This window comes from Aethalodelphis obliquidens, unplaced genomic scaffold (assembly GCF_003676395.1).
Source record: "Aethalodelphis obliquidens isolate GAN/ISIS:26980383/991018 unplaced genomic scaffold, ASM367639v1 scaffold53, whole genome shotgun sequence".
NCBI classification, from domain to species: domain Eukaryota; kingdom Metazoa; phylum Chordata; class Mammalia; order Artiodactyla; family Delphinidae; genus Aethalodelphis; species Aethalodelphis obliquidens.
This window is the reverse complement of record NW_020837997.1, coordinates 2,594,280-2,617,118: the sequence shown is the minus strand read 5'-3', so window position 1 is coordinate 2,617,118 and position 22,839 is coordinate 2,594,280. Positions and strand designations below refer to the sequence as shown.

Below are 22,839 nucleotides of genomic sequence, written 5' to 3'. Positions count from 1 at the left end.
TGTGTCAAAAGCCTCAGTGGGGGGCTTCCCTAGTGGCACAGGGGTTAAGAATCTGCTTGCCAATGCAGGGGACGTGGGTTCGATCCCTGGTCTGGGAAGATCCCACATGCTTGGAGCAAGTGAGCCTGTGCACCACAACTACTGAAGCCCGCACGCGACAACTACTGAAGCACGCGCGCCTAGAGCCCGTGCTCCGCAACAAGAGAAGCCACCACAATGAGAAGCCCGCGCACCATGGGAACAAGTTGTTTATGTTTCCCTGCAAAGAGAGTCTTCACCAATACGAGGAAATCTTCATTGTCTCTTCTCTTTCTATACAAACTGAAGCTTCCTGCCCAGACTTCCTGCACCTTGCTTTTTCCCTCACAGAATATCTGGGAGGTCTTCCCACACTGTCAGCATTGGGGCTACCTTATTCTTTTTCATATCTGCATAATATTTCATGCTGAGAATGGCCATACTCTATTCAGTGAATCCCCTGTGGCTGGACATGTAGGTTGTTTCCAACTGATTGCTGTTATAAGAGTGCTTTGATGAATAAATAACACTGCATAGGTATCATTCCTGGAAGGCTTATTTGCTAGAAGGAGAATTGCTGGGTTTCAGGGCGATTTCTTCAGCTTCGTCTGGTCCCTTCCATTGGGCTGGGTCATTTCCACTTTTTTTTTTGGCTGTGCTACACGGCTTGTAGGATCTTAGTTCCCCAACCAGGGATCAAACCCACAGCAGTGGAAACGAGGAGTCCTAACCACTGGACCACCAGGGAATTCCCTCATTTCCACTCTTGACAGAGCAAACGAGAATTTGTTCCTGCAGACCCTCAAGAATACACCAAGTTCTCACACTTTTCATCTGTGATGGTCTGACAGGTGGGAAACGGCCCCTTGGTATTCCTTCCTCCCTACCACCCATCTTTTCGGCTTGACTGAAGTATAATTGGAGTCCACAAAATTGCACTTATTTAAAATGCACACTTTACATAGTTTTGACAAGTGTGTAAATCTATGAAATCATGATTTCGATCAAGATCATGAACACCGGGCTTCCCAGGTGGTGCAGTGGTTGAGAATCGGCCTGCCAATGCAGGGGACACAGGTTCGAGCCCTGGTCCAGGAAGATCCCACATGTGCGGAGCAACTAAGCCCGTGCACCACAACTACTGAGCCTGTGCTCTAGAGCCTGCAAGCCACAACTACTGAACCCACGTACCACAACTACTGAAGCCCGCGCGCCTAGAGCCCGTGCTCCACAACGAGAAGCCACTGCAATGAGAAGCCCGCACCCTGCAACGAAGAGTAGCCCCCGCTCGCTGCAACTAGAGAAAGCCCGCATGCAGCAACGAAGACCCAACAACGAAGACCCAATGCAGCCAAAAATAAATAAATTTATTACAAAAAAAATCATGAACGCCATCCCCCACAGTGTCCTGCACCCCTTTGCTGTGCTTTTTCTCCACTTTCATCCCCAGGCAACCCTGATCTACTTTCTGTCACTAAGATGAGTTTGCACAGTCCAAAATTTTATATGGAAGCTTCGTGCTTGTCTTCTCTCACACAGCATCATGATTCAGAGATTGTTCCATGTCGTTGTTTGTATCAATAATTCATTCCCTTTTATCGCTGAGTTGTATTGCACTGGATGGCTGGACCACAGCTTGTTCATTCATTCACCTGCTGATGAACTTTTAGGTTGTTTTCCGTTTAAGACCATTACAAATAAAGCTTCGATGAATGGTGGAATACAAGGCCTTGCGTGGACATCCATTTTATTTTCTCTAAATACCTAGGAGTGGAATGGCTGGGTCAGAGTGTAATTCTATGTTCAGCTTTAAGAAACCACCAAACTCTTTTCCACAGTGGCTGCATCATTTTGCGTTCCCACCAGCAATGCATTGTCAACACTTGTTATTGTTGGTCTTTTAAAATTTTTCCCATTCTAGTGGGTGTGAGGTGGTATCTTCATGTGGTTTTGATTTGCGTTTCCCTGATGGCTAGCAATGTGGAGCATCTTTTCATGTGCTTGTTGGCCATTCATACGTCCTCTTTGGTGAAGTGTCTGTTCAAATCTGTTGCCCAATTTCTTATTGAGTTGTTTGTCTTTTATTATTGAGTTGTTAGAGTTATTGATATATTCTGGATACAGGTATTTTGTTTATTTAATATATGCATTGCAAATATTTTCTCCTGATCTATGTCTTGCCTTTCTGTTTTCTCAGTGGTGTCTTTTAAAAAGATTTTTTTTTCTTTTTAAGATTTTTTTTTTGATGTGGACCATTTTTAAAGTCTTTATTAAATTTGTTACAATATTGCTTCTGTTTTATGTTTTGGTGTTTTGGCCATGAGGCATGTGGGATCTTATCTCCCTGACCAGGGATTGAGCCCACACCCCCTGCATTGGAAGGTGAAGTCTTAACCACTGGACCACCAGGGAAGTCCCTCTGTGTGTCTTTTGAACAGCAAAATGATGAATTCTAACTTATCAATGTTTTCTAGCTGAGACAACTTTGCCTACCACAGTTTGCAAAAATTTTTCTTCTATTTTTTTTCTAGATGTCTTATACCTTTAGGTTATACATTCAGGTCTGTGATCCATTTTGAGTTAATTTTATGTATGGTGTGAGGTAAGGGTTGATGTTAATTGTTTCCCATATGACGTCTAGTTGTTCCAGTACTGTTTGTTGAAAAAACTTGCCTTTCCTTCTTTTAGTTGCCTTAGTATCTGTGTCAACAATCAACTGGTTATATTTATATGAGTCCATTAGTGTAATCTATTCTGTTTTATTGATCCACCTCTCTATCTTTTCACCAATACCAAATTGTCTTGATTACTCTAGCTCTATAATAAGCCTAGAAGTCAGGTAGAATAAGTCCTCTGATTTTATCTTCTTTTTAAAAGTCACCTTGGCCCTTTGCAATTCTATATGAATTTTAAAGTCAGTGCCAGTTTCTATAAAAAAAAATTCTGCTGAATTTAGGTTGGAATTACATTGACTCTGTAGACCATTTTGGGGACAACTGATGTTTTAATAACATTGAGTCTTCCAACCCATGAACATGGTATTTCTTTCCATTTATTTATGTATTCATGAATTTCTCTCAGCAATATCTGTAGCTTTTAGTATAACAATCTTAGACTTCTTTTGTTAGATTTATTCCTAGGTATTTTATCTTTTTGGTGTTGCTGCAAATGGCATTTAAGATTGTTTTCATTTTCAGTTGTTTCCTGCTAGTATATAAAAATTCAACTGAACTTTACACATTAATTTTTTAACTTGTGAACTTGCTAAATTCATTTATTAGTTCTAGTAGTTGTCATAGATTCCCTTGGATTTTTATATAAACAATCATATCATCTGCAAACAGGGACAAATTTACCTCCTCCTTTCCAACCTTTAAACCTTTTATTTATTTTTCTTGCCTCATTGCAATGGTTATGACCTCCAGAACAATGTTGAATAGAAGAGGTGAGAATGGGCATCCTTGTCTTTTTCCCAATCTCAGGAGGACACAATTCAGTCTTTTACATTAAGTATAATATTACCTGTAGATTTTTTTGGTAGGTATTCCTTACCAGATTGAGGAAGTTCCCATTTGCACATGGTTTGCTAAGACTTTTTATCATGAATAGGTGTTGAATTTTATCATTTCCTGCATCCATTAAAATAATTATATGGTTTCACTATACAGTTGACCCTTGAACAACTTGGGGGGTGAGGGGTGCTGACCCCATGCATTCAAAAATCCATGCATAACTTTATATTCAGCCCTCCCTATCTGAGGGCCCACTGATTTAACCAACTGCAGAATGTGTAGTACTGTAGTACATATTTATTGAAAAAAAATTTGTGTATAAGTGGACCCTCACAGTGCAACCCCATGTTATTCAAGGGTCAATCCTGCTTTTAATTTGCATTTCTCTTATTATGAGTGAGGCTGAGCATCTTTTTCTGGGTTTAACAGCCATTTGTATTTCATTTTCTGTGATTTCTGGATTCATATCCTGCTAAGTCATTGGCATTTTCTTATTGTCTTCTAGGAGTTGCTTATATTATGAAGATATTTTATCCATGACATGAGCTTACCTTTGTTTCCAGTTCCATTTGTTTATCCTTTGTATTTATGGCTTTTTGCCTCGAGAAAATTTGGGATATTTGCATCACTGAAGTTTCCAACTTATTCTTTTTTTTAAATTTTATTAATTTATTTTTGGCTGTGTTGGGTCTTCGTTTCTGTGCGAGGGCTTTCTCTAGTTGCGGCAAGCGGGGTCCACTCTTCATCGCAGTGCGCGGGCCTCTCACTATCGCGGCCTCTTTTGTTGCAGAGCACAGGCTCCAGACGCGCAGGCTCAGTAGTTGTGGCCCACGGGCCTAGTTGCTCTGCGGCATGTGGGATCTTCCCAGACCAGGGCTCGAACCTGTGTCCTCTGCATTGGCAGGCAGATTCTCAACCACTGCGCCACCAGGGAAGCCCTCCAGTTTATTCTTGGGCAAATTCTGGGCTCTGCTTCCTGGAATCTCCTCATGGAGACGTCACATGCTCCTATCTGGGACTGGTGGTGCCACCTTTGTCCTGACTCTGTTCCCCTCCTGCTCATTCTCAACATACCACAGTGACCATAGAGTTGTCAGGGGCCTAGAGACTCACTGTTCTTCCTGGAGGGCAGGAACCTCCCTCTCAGGGCCAGGGATGGGAGTACACATTTGCATTCTTCTCTGCTGAAGCCACCCAGGAAATGAAAGAAAAATATTATGGCTAAGCTCCCATGCAGCACTTCCTGCCACAAGCCTGCTCTGGCTCCCACTGTGCTGAGGACATACCTCATACCTCTTCCCTCCACCCACAAGGCCCCACTGACGCCTCCAAACGTCTCAGCACACCTTTTCCCTGCCACCCTGTCCTTCTCGGGAACACTGTGACCTTGCCCAGCTTCTCAGCCTTTGCCTGGGCTGTTCCTCTGCCAGAACTCCCCATGCCTCCAGATCACTCTCTGGTTAATTCTACTTGTCCTTGGATTTCAGTGTCAAGGTCACTTCCTCCACGCATCCCTCCCAGACTCAGCGTTTCTCCTAGCAGCCTGGCACCGAGGGCCACTGAAACACTGATTCGATAATAGTTTATTTATTGTCATCTCCCCCACTAGACTGTTGGCTCCACCAGGCAGAGACTGGGTCTGCTTCCTCCCCTGCTGTGTCCCCAATGCCCTGCACACAGGAAGTGCCCAAGAAGTGTCTGTGGGTGACTGAATTAAAGTCAACAAAATCGTACCAAAGCCAGGGCTTGTGCCAGGGCTTGTGACGGGATTACAGAGATGCAAGTGTCCTCTTAAATCTATCCCCAAAGCTCTACCTTCTGGGGTGTGTATCCTACTAAGGACACTGGCCTGGGTCTGACCTGGACACTGCCCCACTCCTCCACTCATGACAGCCTCAGGGGTGTTAAAAAGCATCCATCAGACTCCGCTGTGATCTGACCCCAGCTGACTGCCTGCCATCCCCCTCCCTCCTCACTGCACCAGCCACGCCCTTGGGGCCATAAACAGCTTTTATGTTTATGTTTATAAACAGCTTTTATGTTTATAAAACATAAAACAGCTTTTATGTTTATGTTTATAAACAGCTTTCATGTTTATAAAACCTCATCAACAGAGGACTCACTCCCACCTCTGGGCCTTTGCGCTTGTCGTGTTCTCTGCCAGGAGCCCTCTTCATCCCGCTTCAGATTCCTGTTTGATCCATCCTGTCCTCTACACAGAGCCTCCGACCCCTGCACCGGAGCCCCAGCCTGTGCCTGTCCTGTCACCTTGGTTTTCTTTGTTATCCATAATGATTAATTGCCTCCCTGCCAGACCAGATAGTGAAGTGAGCCTGAGGGCAGGTCCGGGTCTGTCTGGTTTTCACAGTTTCTAGGGCTGGGCTTAGGGCACAGAGCACAATAGTGGGCTATTATCCCTCCCAGGGTCTCATGGGAGAAATACCTTGAAGGAGAAATTGACTTTTGTCTGGGGCAACTTCCCTGCCTCCTTCCTGGGCAGATCCAGCCCAGTTCCCTTCCTTAGGTGTGAAATTAGCTAATCTAGGTGCCCAACCCACACATGCCACAGATGGGTAAACTGAGGCTGGAGAAGTGAGGGTATTGCCAGGACCCCACAGAGAGTGAGTCCTGGAGCCTGCTGAGGTCCCCCTGTGTGACCTGGGCCCTTCTCTGTGCTGTCATCCCTTCCCTTAGGTCTGGGGTCTCCAGCAGCCTGTCTGAGCAGGACTGCTGCTGCAGAGGCTTCCGGAACTTTCTGCCCCTCCCCGCACACCCCCAACCCGTCGCCCACATGACCATGACTTTCGGTAAGTGACAGCAGCTCAGGAAGCTGAGGGGCCCACACAGGAAGGAGCGAGTGGGACTTTCCTCCCGCTGTTGCTCGCCTCTGCCGTCCCGTAGCTGGCCCAGAGGTCCTCACCTCCAGGTAAGAGCTGGTGGTGTCACAGGGCTCTGGTCGGGGATGGGCGTGGGAGGAGACTGTGTGGATGGTCGCAGCTGGGGACAAAGGCAAGTTTGCCTTTCAGGCCTCTGAGGACAGCTGCCAGATGTGAGCTGGGACAGCTGGGTGTGTGGCCTCTGGCAAAGCGCTCCCCTCTCTGGGCCTCAGTTTTGTTCTGCATAGGAGGCCTCGAATTCCCAGCTTCCTGGACCTGAAAGAATCATTACGCATGCGCCCAGGGCTCCCGGTCCCTGAGGGGACAGTTCGATGCCCCTAAAATCCCAGGTCCCAGGCCAGAACACTGGGGGACCAGCCAACCTTCCCGGCATGCGGGACTTTTGGTGTTAAAACAGGGGCATTTTTCTGGGCTCCAGACAGACTTTCTTTTTTTACTTTCGATATTTTAAAAATCATGTTTTTGTTTTTGTTTTTATAAATTTATTTATTTATTTTTGGTTGCGTTGGGTCTTCATTGCTGTGAGGAGGCTTTTCTGTGGTTGTGGCGAGCAACTCTTCGTTGCTGTGCGTGGGCTTCTCCTTGCGGTGGCTTCTCTCACTGCGGGGCACAGGCTCTAGGCGCGTGGGCTTCAGTAGTTGTGGCATGTGGACTCAGCAGTTGTGGCTCACGGGCTCAGCAGTTGCGTCTTGCGGGCCCAGTTACTCCGCGACATGTGGGATCCTCCTGGACCAGGGCTCGAACCCGTGTCCCCTGCATTGGCAGGTGTATTCCTAACCACTGCGCCACCAGGGAAGCCCTAAAAATCATGTTTCTTTAAGATTTATTTTAAACACAAGACACACTGTGTGATTCCATTTACATAAAGGTGCAAATTTGGGCAAGATCAGGACGACTGTTAGAAATAAGACTGTGGGCGCCTCTGTGGGGAGTGACAAGATGGGGTGGTGGCAGGGAGGATCAGAGCTCACGGGACGGGAACGTTCCAATTCCTGGTCTGGGAGCTGGTGACAATGGACTGTTCCTTGGGGAAAGTTCTCTCTCCCCCACGCCCTGCCTCCCTGATGGTAACCCCTAAACCACTGTCCTAAGGGACCTTCCTGTCTGGTTCATCTGGCATTTGTCAAGGGCTTGCTGGGCATGTCACCAAGGATTTGTGCCACTTAGCGTGGATTAAACGTGTTGACAGCTCAGGCTGGGCTCAGCAAGCCACCTCACTGAAGCAGGTGGGAATCAGCACATTTCACAGCCGAGAAAGCTGCGTCCCAGCAGTGGAAGCCCTGCTGGGGTCATGAAACCAGAATACGGTGGGGCTGGGATTTGAACCCAGAGCCTGGGGTTTTTACCTATCCCCAGTCCCAGGCTTATATTCTGGGTGTGTTAAGCTCTAATTAATGCTATCAGCCCCGTTCTGCTATTATTTTGGAACATAGTTTTTATCCAACATTCTCTTTTTGTATCTTCTTCATTTGGGTCAATTTACGTGGCTCTTCTCTGTCTCCCCCCTTTTCCTCATTGGGTTTGAATCCCTACTCCTCCCTCTACCCAGCCAGGGGTCCTGAGCTCTGGGTCCCCCAGGGCGACAGAGATCTGGAAGTTGGCTGGTGTAGAACGCCTGAGAATAAGATGGACGGTTTCCTCCTGGGCCTATCCCAGGGAGGGCTTCCTACTATGGGGACCTAATGGTGGGAGTGATGAAAGGAACTGAGATGCAGGGAGCAGGGGAGACAGACACAGAGATCTCTGTTGACTGAGTCATCAGTCTGGATCTGCCCCCAAGGCATGCACCACACCAGCTGCAAAAGCTTCTAGCCCCAGCCTCAGAAGTGCTTGAATCCTCCAGCTTCACAGGGAGGGATGGCCACTTCTATCCCCACCCATGTGCACAGGCCAGTATCTATCTGCTTTCCGGTTAGCAAATCCCTATATCTGTGATTGATTGGTCATGACTGTCTGGAGGAGGGTTGGAGAAGTGGTATGTGTGGAGGCTGGAGTTCGACTAGAGATGTCTGTCCTGGGCACCAAGAGTCTGGAGTGTGAGTTCACACAAAGTTGTGTGAACGTCTTGCAGCCTCCCAGCACAGCCCTCACCTGGGGGGTTATGGCTCCTCACCCACCTTGCACACTCAGCTCCCCCTCTCTGTCTCTCTCCATCTCTGAGTTTCTCTCTGTCCCTGTCTCCTCCCTCTTTCTCCGGCTTCATCCCTATCTCATCCATCAGCATCTCTGCCCCCAACCCCACCCCAGAAGCTTTGTAGCCTTGTCCCCTGATCACAGCTGAGGAGCTGCCTCTTTTTGTGTCCAGGCAGGCTGCACTCATGGCACCTCCAAGTGAGGAGACGCCCCTGATCCCTCAGCGCTCCTGCAGCCTCTCCTCTTCAGAGGCTGGTGCCCTGCACGTGCTGCTGCCCCCGCGGGGCCCTGGACCCCCACAGTGCCTATCCTTCTCCTTTGGGGACCACTCAGCTGAAGAGCTATGTGTTTGGGCTGCTAAGGCCAGTGGTGAGTGGGTCCCTAGAATGTTTGGCCAGAGGGAGGGGTAGGACTGTGCGGAACACAGATTGGGAGCTGGAAGAACTGCCAAGTGGAGTCAGCATTGGAGCTGGGGTTAGAGGGATGAGTAGGGGTGTGGTAAGGGAGGAGGGTGCACAGGAAATGGCATGGCAAAGACTCAGAGGCGTGATGGTATACTAGGGGAAACAGCTAGTCATCCCTCGAGGTAAACTGTACATGGAAAGAGATGCTCTGGGTAGAGGGGCAGGGAGCCCTGAGAAGCAGACTGAGCACATGGCTTCTCTCCTAAGGGCAATGGGGAGCCCTAGAATGGGTGCGAGCAGGGGTGGGACATGATGTCAGAGCTGAAGGTGAGAAAAAGCCTGTGGGGCTGCATGGGGATAACATGGCAGCCCCGCAGGGGACAGATGGGGAGACTTGGAGGGAACTGATGGGGGCGTCCCCTCAGGCATCCTGCCCGTGTACCACTCCCTCTTTGCTCTGGCCTTGGAGGACCTGTCCTGTTGGTTCCCCCCGAGCCACATCTTCTCCGTGGAGGACACGGGCACCCAGGTCCTTGTCTACAGGCTCCGGTAGGAAGTATCCCCTGCCCCCTCCCCTGCCACAGGTATGGGTTAAATGATACCAAGAGGGCATGCCTTTGGCTGAGGGCTTTGGAAATGGGAGTTTAAAACAACAGTGACCCCTCAATCATCATCTCCATGTACCTCCTGGTGGATGCCCCAGGGAGGGCATGATCACTGCTCATTTCACAGGTGAGGAAACTAATGCCAGAGAGGGTGGGTCACTTGTCCAAGGTCACACAGCAAGTCAGTGGCATAACCTGGGCTCTTTGAGGTCCTGGCACTGTCCCTCCATCGTATCCCCACTCCAGGGTTCTCCCCTCTCGCACAGCTTTTACTTCCCCAACTGGTTTGGGCTAGAGAAGGTCCACCGCTTTGGGCTACGAAAGGACGTAGCCAGTGCCATCCTTGACCTGCCAGTCCTGGAGCACCTCTTTGCCCAGGTAGGGGTCTGCCTGGGGCTCAGCCCAGGGGTGGGGTCCCTGGGGCAACATCAGGGCTTGTGGTTGGGCAGCCTTGGCTGACCCTCCCTGTGGCAGTCCAGGGGTGGAGGTCAGCCCAGGTGTGGGGGTCTACAGAACAGCATCAGGGCTCATGGTTGGGCTGTGACTGGCCTGCAGCACCGCAATGACCTGGTCAGCGGCCGCCTCCCGATGGGCCTCAGCCTCAAGGAGCAGGGTGAGTGTCTCAGCTTGGCTGTGCTGGACCTGGCCCAGATGGCCCTCGAGCAGGGTCAGCGGCCCGAGGAGCTGCTGAAGACCATCAGGTGAGGGCTTCCAGGCTGTGGCGCCCAGCCTCTACCTGGGAGTGAGCCAGCATGGCTCCACCAGAGCACTGCCAGAGTCCAGGCCCACCTTGGGGCTGCCCACCTACAAGCCACCAGTGTGTTCATGTGACCCAGCCCACACCCCTCCTTTCAACACAGTCCCGCTGAGACTCCATTGTCGGGCTTCAGGCAGCTAAAAGGACTATGTGTGTCCCTGTCTGTCTTATGGGCCCCAATGGCCCTTCCTATAGAGGCCCTACGCCCATGCCTGTCCCTGAGTGTGTCTCTGTGCCCCCCTAGTGAGGCGACACTCCAGCCCCTCAACTAAAGTCTGGGTTGATGTACGTCCCTGCCCTCCCTGCGGAGGCCCCTCTCCACATTGAGGGTCCCACTCCCCCCGCTCTCAGCTACAAGGTCTGCCTGCCCCCGGGCCTGCGCGACCTGATCCAGGGCCTGAACTTCGTGACGCGGAGGCGTATCCGAAGGACAGTGCGCCGGGCCTTGCGCCGCTTGGCCGCCTGCCAGGCTGATAAGCACTCGCTCATGGCCAAGTACATCATGGACCTCGAGCGGCTGGACCCAGACAGAGCCACCGAGACCTTCCGCGTGGCCCTCCCCGGAGCTGCTGGTGGTCAGGATGCGCCGGGGCAGCTCCGCGTGGCTGGCGGCAGTGGCATCGCCTGGAGCCCGGGAGAACACGAGGTGCGAGGTCGGGTGGGTTGGGGCTCTGGGCAGGGCCAACGGCGGGGACGGGGCCAAGGGGGCGGGGCAAGGAAGTGGGCGGGGATTGAGGGGCGGGGCCGAAGAGAGGAGGGACTGTGAGAGGGCTTGTGGGGGAGGGCACCCTGCTGAGTGAGGTGTAGGGCTGAGCGAGGAGGCGGGAATGAAATGGGCGGGGCGTAGAAGGAGGGGATAGTTGGGTGGGCGGGGTTCAGATGGGGCTAACTGCAAGTTGAGGGAAGAGGCAGGACTGAGGGTGGGTGGGGCTCCCGACTGTACTAAGAGACACCGCGAGATAAAGTGGAGCTAAGTGAGGGAGGGGCTCGGGGTGAGGTGGGCTGGGGGACCTGCCGAGAGAAGGAGGCGGGGTTTGGCAGTGGTGGGGTGGGAGAGGGATGTGACTGGGTGAGGCTGAGAGGGGCGGGTCTCATGAGTATGGGTTGTATGGGTTGGTGGGGTCCAGGCTTCCAAAAGGGACTGGGGGCTCGGAGTGGGAGGGATCCCCAGCTTCAGTCCTCCCCCTTCTTCCCAGGTCCTCCAGCCCTTCTGCGACTTTCCAGAAATCGTGGATATCAGCATCAAGCAGGCCCCACGCTTTGGCCCCGCCGGGGAGCACCGCCTGGTCACCATCACCAGGACAGACAACCAGATCCTGGTGGGTGCTGGACCCCGTTCCCCTCCTGCCTTACCCGAGGGCAGGGATGCGGGACTGTCACCCTCGGGCCGCAGCGTGCGCTGACGCGGATCCTCACAGGAGGCCGAGTTCCCGGGGCTGCCCGCAGCGTTGTCCTTCGTGGCGCTCGTGGATGGCTACTTCCGGCTGACCACTGACTCCGGGCACTACTTCTGCAAGGAGGTGGCGCCGCCGCGGCTGCTGGAGCAGGTGGCTGAGCAGTGCCATGGCCCCATCACGTAAGGACCCGTCCCCATGTGGCCAGACTCACCGGGACCGAATCTCGGTCACTCCCCTTCTTGGAGCCTCTGTGTCCTCGCCTTTCAGGAGCCCTGGACAAGGGATCAAGTGCTTGAACAGCGCCAGGTGCATAGTTGGCGCTGAACGAGTCTGGGGTCTCCTTTCTGCTGCCAGGGCAGCCGCTTCCCTCCTCGAGGCCCCAGAGCCATTTTCTGGGGATGCTCGCAGTGCCCGGCTTCACCTGCAGCCTCCTCTTTAATCCCTGAGGCAGAAGCCCAACTTCTGGCTCAATTTATAAATGGGAGGGAGTGAGGGAATGTTGCCTGGTGACCTTCCCAGGGCTTCAGAGAAACCAGAATTAGAACTCAGGTTTAGTTTGGTTTCTGTGCCTCTATCTCTCTGTTTCTCTCCATCTTCGAATCTCAGTTCCCTCCCACCTTTCCCCACAGCTTGGATTTTGCCATCAACAAACTCAAGACTGGGGGTTCACTTCCCGGCTCCTACGTTCTCCGCCGCAGTCCCCAGGATTTCGACAGCTACCTCCTAACTGTCTGTGTCCCGGTCAGTCTACCATAGGGGCCAGGAGGGCAAGGAGGGCTTCCTGGAGGAGATGATATTTGAGCTGAGAACTGAAAGATGAGTCAGCATTACTTCCTGAAGAAGGGGAGGGAAAAGGCATTCCCAGTGGAGGGAACAGCATAGGCAAAGGCTTGGAGATTTGAGGGGGAGGGTGCCGCCCACTCCCACTCAGGGACCACTCCTCTTTGCAGACCCCCCTGGGCCCTGATTACAAGGGCTGCCTCATCCGGTGCGACCCCACAGGAACCTTCTCCCTGGCTGGCCTTGGCCAGCCCCACAGCAGTCTTCGAGAGCTCCTGGCAGCCTATTGGGGTGGTGGGTTGCACGTGGATGGGGTTGAGCTGAACCTCACCTTCTGCTGCACCCCCAGACCCAAAGGTGAGCCTGCTTTCTCCCCTGAGCTGAGTGATCAGTCTGGGTCCCTGCCTTTCTGTGTCTGTTCCAGCTCTTGTATGGCAAGTGGCAGAGACTGCAGATCAAGGTAGTTTAGGAGGGAAAAAACGGTGATTCGGGACTCGTGGGATAGAGGGTGCTTTCAGGCATGGTTAGATCCGGGCACAGCTGGATCTGAGTGATGTCACTAGCACTTAGCCTCTGTCCATCTCTTGCCTCTTCCTCTGGGTGAATTTTGCTCTCAGACAAACCCCTTCGATGGGACAGCTTTGAGGTGTGAGTTCTCCAGAGTCTCCCAGAATCCCTAGCAGGACTGAGACCAGGCTGCCCACAGCATCACCTGCTCATTTGCACCCACTGCAGGGTTCCTTCCCTCTCTGTCTCACTCTCCCACCCCTCACTGGGACTTCCTGGAGTCTCCTTTCAAATAAATTATGTGCCCTCGAGTCCTCCTCTTAGTATTGGCTTCTGAAGAAGACCCCACACTGAGACAGGGAGTGAGCAAACCTTTGAGGACCTTTCACCTCTGACCTCTGGTTTTCTTCCTCCATCCACTCCCCATAGAAAAGTCCAACCTGATTGTGGTCCGGAGAGATTGCAACCCACCCACATCATCCCCTGTTCAGCCCCAATCCCAATGCCAGCTGAGTCAGATGACATTTCACAAGATCCCTGCTGACAGCCTGGAGTGGGTAAGGGGCCCCAGGAAATGGGGGGGATGCCTCAGTTGAGATCCAGAGAGACCAGGTCTACATCTGTCTCTTCTGTGTGGCCTCAGGCATGTGATGTAACCTCCTCATGCCTCTGTTTCATCATCTGTAAAATGAGTCCTGTGCCTTGCTTGGACCAGGGCTAGGGGACTGGATCCATGGGAGCCCCCTTACTGGCCTCTCATGTTGCCCCCTCACTCTCCAGCATGAGAACCTGGGTCACGGGTCCTTTACCAAGATTTACCGGGGCTGTCGCCATGAGGTTGTGGATGGGGAGGCCCGAGAGACAGAGGTGCTGCTCAAAGTGATGGATGCCAAGCACAAGAACTGCATGGAGGTGAGCAGGGTGGGACCAGGCCTCCTGGGTTAGGGCCTGGGTGGAGAGAGAGTCATGGATTCAGAGAAATTTGAAACACACAGGGTCTTAAAACAACAGAAATGTAGCCACAGCATCTCCATGAAATATAGAAGGGTCGGGGAAGTTAGATGCAAACAGAAAGAGTACACCAGACAGAGGGAACAGCCAGTGCAAAGGTCCTGAGGCAGGGCCAAGCCTGGCATGTTTAAGGAACAGCAAGGAGGCCAGTGGGTCAGAGAGAAACGAGCAAAGTAGAAGAGAGGAGTGATGCGGATGGAGGCATCAGCAGGGGCTGGGCAACACAGAGGAAGGTTTGAGCCCTTCTCAAACCCCAGATCTCCCACTTGTGTGAGAGATTCAAGGTAGAATACAGTGGGGACTTCCTGCCTCCATCAGAAAATCATGATACAGAGTGCTGTGTGCACTAATGGCGGACTCCAGGGCCAAAGGATGCTGGCGGCCAGGTCTCCTACGCAGGTGTGAGAGCAGCAAGTTTGGGGTCCTTGGTCTGACCCTGAAGTGGAAGAAACCCATGCATCTTCTCTCCCTTCTTTCCTCCCCAGTCATTCCTGGAAGCAGCGTCCTTGATGAGCCAAGTGTCGTACCAGCATCTCGTGTTGCTCCATGGCGTGTGCATGGCTGGAGACAGTGAGAGACATTCCCCGCCCCACCCCTGCCCTGCCTCATTGAGCCCATCTACAGCAGCAATAGCCGTACACATCCAGAGCCTGCCCTGGCTGGGGCTCCGTTCCACCAGGGTCTATCACCCTCCCCCTCAAATCTCCAAGCCTATACCCATCTCCCTGAATCATCACTCCTTGGGCAAGCAACTCCAGGCTCCCACCAATACCAGCCCCCCAAAATTATCTCAAGTCAGGCAGACCTGGGTTCCAGTCTCACTCTGTTGCAGCTTTGCAAGGTCCACGCTACCTCTCCAAGCCTCCGTTCCATCAGTTCAGCTCATCAGCTATTTATTGGGAGCCGAGTATGTGCCAGGAGCTGGGTGCCTAGTGTAGAACACGATAAGCTGATCAGGATGATAAATGATTTTGTGTGATGGGGGCAGCGCAGGGCATTGTGGGTGATCAGAGGCTGCTAACCCAGCTTGGAGGTCAAGCAATGATTCTGGGTAGGCAAGGATAAGTTCTAAGCTGGAAAGGCAAGGATAAATAGGCATTAGGGAAGTGAAGGAAGAGGGATGTTCCAGGCAGAAACACAGAACATGCAAAGCGCTGGAAGTGAGTCATGGAGAGAGCTTGGCACCTTCCAGGCATTTCAGACAAATGGTTCTGAGATGGGAAATGGGGAGGAAGAGAGGTGAGTAGGGTAAGGATGGAGGAATAGGGGAGGGAGAAGTCAGAGCTGAGAGTTCAAGGGACCCTTGAAGGTGGAGCTGGGGCACAGCCTGTTGAACACAAGTGCAGTCCTACCTCCCAACCGTGCCCCTCCCTACTGCCACCAGGCATAATGGTGCAGGAATTTGTATACCTGGGAGCGCTGGACACATATCTGCGGAAGTGTGGCCAGCTGGTGCCGGCCAGCTGGAAACTACAGGTGATCAAACAGCTGGCTTATGCCCTCAACTATCTGGTGAGTGCTCCTCTGCTGCTCCACCCTCCATTCACAGAGTGTACGGGGCTTTGAGAGTGGGCTCTGTCGTGTGGACAGGAGTTTGGCAAGGGTGCAAGGGGAGGGCATTTTAGACTGAGGGAACAGCATATAAACAGGTTCAGAGGTGTAAGAGCAGAAGGGAACAGCTTGTAATTCATGGAAATTGAGGGGAGTAGTGAGCAATGAGGCTGGCCAGGGCAGGGGGCTTTCCAGAAGAAAGAACATTAGAGTTGGGACCTTGAAGATTAAGTAGAAGTTCATTAAGAGGAGAAAGGAAGGAGGGCATGTCAGGCTGAGGGAACAGCCTGGGCAAAGGCTGCAGCTTAGAAGGTGTGTTGTCTGTCCTGGGGTGCACCAGGCAGGTTGCCTGGCAGGAGAACAGGGTGGAGATGTGGGAGAGAGAAGCTCATGGGAAGAATGAACAAGAGCTGGATCTCAAAGGGCCTTGAGTGCCGGGCTGAGGACCTTTGACTTTATCCTGAAGGGAGTGGGGAGCCATGGGATGGGGGAGCAGTGTTTGAGAAGAGGGTGGGACATGGGGGGTGGACTGCCAATAGTCTAGGGAGCATGCTGAAGTACGGCCTGAGCAGTACCAGGTGGGCTTTGAAGGATGTGCAGGAGTTCGCCAGCCAGAATATTCATTCATCATTCTTGGCATTTTCCTATGCTTGGTCCACTTAGGAAGACAAAGGTCTCCCTCACGGCAATGTCTCAGCCCGGAAGGTGCTCCTGGCTCGGGAGGGGGCTGACGGGAACCTGCCTTTCATCAAGCTGAGTGACCCCGGTGTCAGCCCCACTGTGCTAAGCCTGGAGAGTGAGTGCTGAGCGGTGGAGGAGGGAGGGGCCTAGTGAGGCAAGGAAGCAGATCTCTGATCCCATCCTTGCCCCTCCACCAGTGCTCACTGACAGGATCCCCTGGGTGGCCCCTGAGTGTCTCCAGGAGGCCCGAACACTTGGCTTGGAAGCTGACAAGTGGGGATTTGGTGCCACAGTCTGGGAGGTGTTCAGCGGTGTCACAATGCCCATCAGCACCCTGGATCCTGCCAAGGTCAGAGCACGCGTATTGGCCTCTAGAGCTCGCATTGGACAGAAGGGTAGACTGAAGTCCAGCTTGGGGAGGATGGGGGTGTCTGGGGGTGCCTTCTGAGGTACACTGGGGGTGACCAGCCCCTCCTCCTGCCCTCAGAAGCTCCAGTTTTACCAGGAACGGCAGCAACTGCCTGCACCCAAGTGGATGGAGCTGGCCCTGCTGATCCAACAGTGCATGGCCTACGAGCCAGGCCAGAGGCCCTCTTTCCGCGCTGTCATCCGTGACCTGAACAGCCTCATCACTTCAGGTGCCCACTGGGCCAGGCAGGGTGGGCAGGGCCGGCATGTCATATTGGGCCCAGTAGGAGAGCAAAGTTTGCATGTAGAAGTTTCCCTGTGTGCCTGGCAAGGTTGGAATGGTTGGTGACTGTGACAGTCAGCACGAGTTTCAACAGCTGCTGTAACAAACAGGCCCCTCAATTCAAGGTTGAACATGATGGATGTTTAGTTCTCATTCAATGAGGGTGTCCAGGTCAACAAGAAACTCTCCCTTTGTGCTTCCCCCCATCCCATGGCCTCAGGCCCCTGCTGGATCCTCTGCAAACAAGAGAGAGAGTATAGAAGGTCCCACCTAGGGCCGGGCCTAAGGGGGCATTCAGCATGTCTCTGTCCCCTATCAGCCTGAGCTCAGTCATTTGACCATACCCCACGGCAGTGGAGTCTGAGAAATGCCCTTCGGTCTGTGTACAGCATGTGCACTGCATAAGAGGGCTGCCTTTGCCCAGGAGCACCTTTTTCCAGCCCCACAAAGTACTTCTTGGCTTGCAGAGGCCCTGCCATAATGCACAGAGAAGCTAAGCCTTCAGATGGAGGTCACACAGCAAGTCAGTTAGGAGTGGGGGCTTAGGGCCCAATACACTGCTCACTCACTGCCTGTGCCCCCCAGATTATGAGCTCCTCTCAGACCCCACACCTGGTGCCCTGGCTCCCCATGATGGGCTTTGGAATGGTGCCCAGCTCTATGCCTGCCAGGACCCTACCATCTTTGAGGAGAGACACCTCAAGTACATCTCACAGCTGGGCAAGGTGAGGAGGGTTAGGCTGGGGTGGGTGGGGTAGCACCCATGCACGTGGACACCAGCCCTGCTGTCCCCCAGGGCAACTTTGGCAGCGTGGAACTGTGCCGCTATGACCCGCTGGGCGACAACACAGGCGCCCTGGTGGCCGTGAAGCAGTTGCAGCACAGCGGGCCAGAACAGCAGAGGGACTTCCAGCGGGAGATCCAGATCCTCAAAGCCCTGCACAGTGACTTCATTGTCAAGTACCGGGGTGTCAGCTATGGCCCAGGTGAGCCACCTGCCAAGTGGATGCTCTTCAAATCACACATCCTCATCCTTCTGCAGTACCATTTTAGGGTGGCCTGAGAACGCCAGTGCGGGTGCTACTGACTGGTCTTTTTTTTTCTTTTAATTAATTTTTATCGGAGTAGAGTTGCTTTACAATGTTGTGTTAGTTTCTGCTGTACAGCAAAGTGAATCAGTTATACACATACATATATCCCCCTGACTCGTCTTGTTTACTGATCTAGACTGCCTTGGGATCGACAATTTCCCCACCGGAAAAAATGGGTCATTATGAGGTTTAAGAGAATCAATGAATATTGTTGAAAGTACTCAAAAAGACATTAGCGATAAGCGTCACCGTTGCCGTTCCCATTTTACAGAAAGCAATATTGAGGCCAGGAGGGACACGAGGTCCTACTCTGAACCGGGAAGGAGAATGGGGAGGGGGAGTAGACAAAGTTAGGCCCTGTGGTGACTCCTCCCTGCCTCCCCCGCCTCCCTAGGCCGCCTGAGCCTGCGGCTGGTCATGGAGTACCTGCCCAGCGGCTGCCTGCGCGACTTCCTGCAGCGGCACCGCGCGCGCCTTGACGCTGGCCGCCTGCTCCTCTACGCCTCGCAAATCTGCAAGGTGCGGGTCGGAAGAGGGCGGGGCGCCCGTCAGACCTGCGGGAACTGACCTGGCTCGACCTGGGCAAGGTCTGCGTGGATTCGCCAGGAAGGCTGAGGGTTGAAGTTTGGGATCCAGGTCAGGCTGGAAGTGGGGTTGAGTTAGGGCTAAGGTCAGGACTGGAGTGCAGGATGGGTCAGAGGTAGGGTTAGGCTCGGGGTCTGGGTTGGGGCTGGTGTTGGATTCCATGTCAGACTGGGGCCCCCGCGGAGTCATCCTGGGGTCCATATTCCATGCCCTCCCGCAGGGCATGGAGTACCTGGGCTCCCGCCGCTGCGTGCACCGCGACCTGGCAGCCCGTAACATCCTGGTGGAGAGCGAGACGCATGTCAAAATCGCTGACTTCGGCCTCGCCAAGCTGCTGCCTCTCGACAAAGACTACTACGTGGTCCGCGAGCCAGGCCAGAGCCCCATCTTCTGGTAGAGACCTCCCCCCCGCCCCCCCCCTCCCCCCCCCCTACCCAGGCCCCTCCCCTACTCCCACCTTCCTGGCCCCGCCCCTCCTCCCCAGGGTCTGGGGCCCGCCCTGGCCGCGCCCCCACCGCCCCGGCCCCTTCCGGACCACGCTCCTTTTCTTGTTCTGGCTCCGCCCTGACCCCGCCCAGGCCCCGCCCTGGGGCGCCACAGGGTTGGAGACTTTCTCATAACTCCCACCTACCGTGACCAGCTACCCCAGTCCGAGGCTGCGTCCTTTCCCGTCCTATGCCTTACTGTCGTCCCCCAAGGCCTCCCTGTTCCCCTCCAGGTACGCCCCAGAGTCCCTCTCGGACAACATCTTCTCGCGCCAGTCGGATGTCTGGAGCTTCGGGGTCGTCCTGTACGAGCTCTTCACCTACAGTGACAAGAGCTGTAGCCCCTCAGCCGTGAGTCGGCACCCCTGGACCCCCAAGACCCTCCTCCCCACCAACCCCTTCCTGGCCAACACCCGTCCTGTTTATGCCCGCGTCCCTCTCTTGCTCAGGGTCCCCTGGTCCCAGCATTAGAGGCTCCAGTAAGACCCCTTTTCACTATGGCAGACCCCCACCTCCCACACCACCACAGGCAGCCCCTCCCCCATGCATCACAGACAATTCCTCCTCCTCCATTAAGGAGGGCCCCTTCCCCCACCACGGGTGGGTGATTCCCTTCTTCCCTTCACTGTGGCTGACCCCCACATCACGGGCGGCCACTCCCCCTTCCATCATGGATGGCTCCTCCCCCACCTCGGGCCCTCCCCCTTGGCTCCAGGAGTTCCTGCGGATGATGGGATGTGAGAGAGATGTGCCAGCCCTCTGCCGCCTCCTGGAGCTGCTGGCCGACGGCCAGAGGCTGCCCGCACCTCCTGCCTGTCCTGGTGAGGTGAGCACTGGAGGGCCTGCCTCAGTTTCCCACTTTGTAGGTTCACCAGGGGGCCTGGGCAAGCCTGCTGGTCCCTCTGGGTCTCTCCACCACAGACATCTCTTGATTGAGGGCAGGGACCAGAGCACGAGGCTGAAGGGGATTTCTGGCCTCTACTTTGCTGCTCTCTCACTGTATGGCAAGTCACAAACACTTTCAGAGCCTCAGTTTACCTGTCTCCAAAATGGGAATAACAATGCCTTATAGGGTGGGAGAGGATCAGATTAGCTAACATCTCTCCATTGCTCAGCTCTGAGCCTGGCATACCGTCGGCGCTCAATAAATGATGGTGACTCTTACAGTTTCTCATCACAGCTCTTGTGGAAGTGTCTGACATGTGGTTGGTCATTCACAAATTAATCTGTTCGGGCCACAAACATTTATTGAGCGCTGACTGTGTGCCGGCTCTGTGCTGGGTGCTGGGGACCCAGCAGGGGACGAAGAGATACTACCCCTCCTCCCTGTAACCGGCAGAAGCTAACAAGAACATTCTGGTGGTGATCAATGTCTGGAAAGAGATGGGGGTGTGTGGTCAGGGATGGCCTCTTAGAGGGGGTGAAGGAGGAAGAGGATCTTACCCATGGGGAAAGCTGGGAGAGGGCATTCTCAGCGGAGCACACAGCAGGTGCAAAGGCCCTGAGGTGGGAATGAGTTTGGTGTATTTACAAAATGAGATGGGGGCAGATGTGGCTGCATGGAACAAGAGAGGAGGTGATGGAGGTGATGGTAGAGGGAGGGAGGCAGGGGAGGTGATGAAATTTTGTTCTAAGATCCATAGGGAGCCATGGGAGGCTTTGGAGCAAGGGAGGGATGGAGTCTAATTTCTATTTTAAAACTGTGAACAGGAGTCATGTCCTTCCTACCACTCACATGTGACCCTGTTGTCTCTTCCCACCCCCTCAGGTTCATGAGCTCATGAAGCTGTGCTGGGCCCCTAGCCCACAAGACCGGCCACCATTCAGCGCCCTGGGCCCCCAGCTGGATGCACTGTGGAGTGGAAGCCAGGGATAGTGTCCAGAGGCATGAGACCCTCACCTGCTTGTCTAGAGGGAGAACCCCATTCTCTGTCTTTTTTATATCTCCTGCACACAGACCTCTGGGTTCTGGTCTCCATGGACTGGCTGTGTGACCTTGATCAGGGACCTGCCCCTCTCTGGCCTCCCGCTTCAGAGACCCCCTCATGGGGCAAATGACATTGCACTTGGGGGAGCACCCCTGGCTTGTAGAGCAACAGCAGCCTCGTAGCATTGGGAACTTGTAAAGATTCAAGACAGATGCAATGGTGGGGTCTACTGAGCCCCCACCCCCAGAACTGAGGGACCAGAGTTCTTCCCAACCTCTCAGGGCCTGGCCTGGAGCTTCCTGTCTCTCATTTCCAGAGGAGACATTATATAGCTTTAAATATGTGATCTCAGGCTTCTATTCCCCCCTCCCTCTTTAGCTGGAGGAAGCCAAGGACAAGAGAGCTGCCCTGGCTGAAAATTCACTTTTTGTGGGGAGCCTGTGTGACTGTTTAGAATTGTGTAACAGACCAGGAGAAGCTGATGTCCCACTCCACCCAAACTGAACCTGAGTGTCCCAGGGCTTCAGTTTTCCTCTCTGTGCGCTGGGGCCCTTTCTGTCTGGACCAGAGGATCACACAACTGATGACAATGGAGCCTAACAGGAGTTTTTCAGTGGGTGAAGGAAGGAAAGGCATTCTTGGCAGAGGGAACAGCATGGTGAAAGGAGGAGGCTCAGAGTACAGAGGTTAAGAGCGCAGGTGTTGGAGCCCATGGTTCTGCCACTTATTTGCTGTGTGATGGTGGGAGAGTTGCTTCCTCTCTCTGGGCCTCAGTTCCATCCTCTGTATAATGGGCAATAGTGTTGGCCCTTTGGCTGTACAGAATCAACTTCTGGAGGCTTGTGAGAAGGCATCTTGTGCAAGTTAAGCTTACCCCACCACTCCTTCACACCAGTCTGCAAGGTTTTACTGCCACTTTTTGCCTCCCTGGAAAACGCTTATTCATCTCTCAGAACCCCAGCTATCACCTCCTTGCAGCGTTCCCTAGCGAACATTCTCCCACCACTCCCAGTCAGCCCTGTACTTCTGACCCTAGGGCTGGGGTGGTGTCTGCGTCCAGCTCCATCTCTTCTGACGTGGAGGCTCCTTGGGGGCTGGGCTGGGCACAGAGGGGACTCTGGGAGTGTTTGTTGAATGAATAAAGAAGTTCAGTGAAAAGGATGGTTTGTTGCTGGACTTGGGCAATGGGGATCCTTGTGGGGGTGTGAGCGGGGGAGGAATGTGCTTAGGGCTGGGGGATAGAGACCCCTGGGGGCCACAATGGGAGCCTCAGGGCAGGCTGGGGGAGGAGGGACAGGAGGATGGGGCCCTCGAGGACAGAAGCCCTCCCCCCAGCCCCAGCTGCTGGCCTTGGCACTGTCCTGTGGAACTGATTACAGGCTCTTGGTGGGTGGAGGGAACAGGCTGCTCTAGTGGGGGCCAGAGAGCAAGGCCTGGTTGGGAGGGTTAGGCTATGGGGAGGGGTCCAACATTAATGGGGGCCAAACCAGTCCCTCATTTGCTCAGCACTGCTGGAAAGATTTGGAGAGTGACAGAGACAGGGAGAGAAAGGCCAAGAGAGACTCGAGAGAGACAGAGGGAGCAGGGGAGAGACAGAGACAGAGATCTCTGTGCCTACTGTCGTAGCCTGCTTTGGTGAAAAGGGGGAGGGGCTGCAAGGCAGGGTTTTCAGCTCAGGGTCTCACCCGCGTTGGGTTGAGTAACCTCCCTCTCTGCCAGTTTCCCTCCTTGGTAAAACTGGCATCCAGACTGGCACCTGGTAGAGGCCCTCCATCCCCTGCCCAACCCAAGGAGACCCTGGTGTGG

The 22,839-nt window shown here is 53.6% G+C and overlaps 1 protein-coding gene across 2 annotated transcripts; it reads left to right on the top strand.

The window, feature by feature from the left end:
• Window positions 1-6,358: 6,358 nt before the first annotated feature.
• Window positions 6,359-22,108, top strand: JAK3 (Janus kinase 3). Of its 2 annotated transcripts, XM_027084659.1 has the most exons (24): window positions 6,359-6,456; window positions 8,733-8,929; window positions 9,390-9,513; window positions 9,836-9,947; window positions 10,125-10,270; window positions 10,678-10,972; window positions 11,523-11,645; window positions 11,745-11,902; window positions 12,353-12,464; window positions 12,674-12,860; window positions 13,440-13,567; window positions 13,791-13,922; window positions 14,507-14,591; window positions 15,406-15,533; window positions 16,236-16,368; window positions 16,451-16,602; window positions 16,741-16,891; window positions 17,530-17,669; window positions 17,741-17,930; window positions 18,430-18,554; window positions 18,841-19,013; window positions 19,339-19,456; window positions 19,821-19,931; window positions 20,874-22,108. In XM_027084659.1, the coding sequence occupies exons 2-24, from the start codon at window positions 8,746-8,748 to the stop codon at window positions 20,979-20,981; spliced, it is 3,315 nt and encodes a 1,104-aa protein (XP_026940460.1). In that variant the 5' UTR covers window positions 6,359-6,456; window positions 8,733-8,745; the 3' UTR covers window positions 20,982-22,108. The 2 variants fall into 2 exon arrangements, with proteins under 2 accessions (XP_026940460.1, XP_026940461.1); XM_027084660.1 differs by lacking the exon at window positions 6,359-6,456 and having other exon boundaries at window positions 8,715-8,929.
• Window positions 22,109-22,839: the final 731 nt, after the last annotated feature.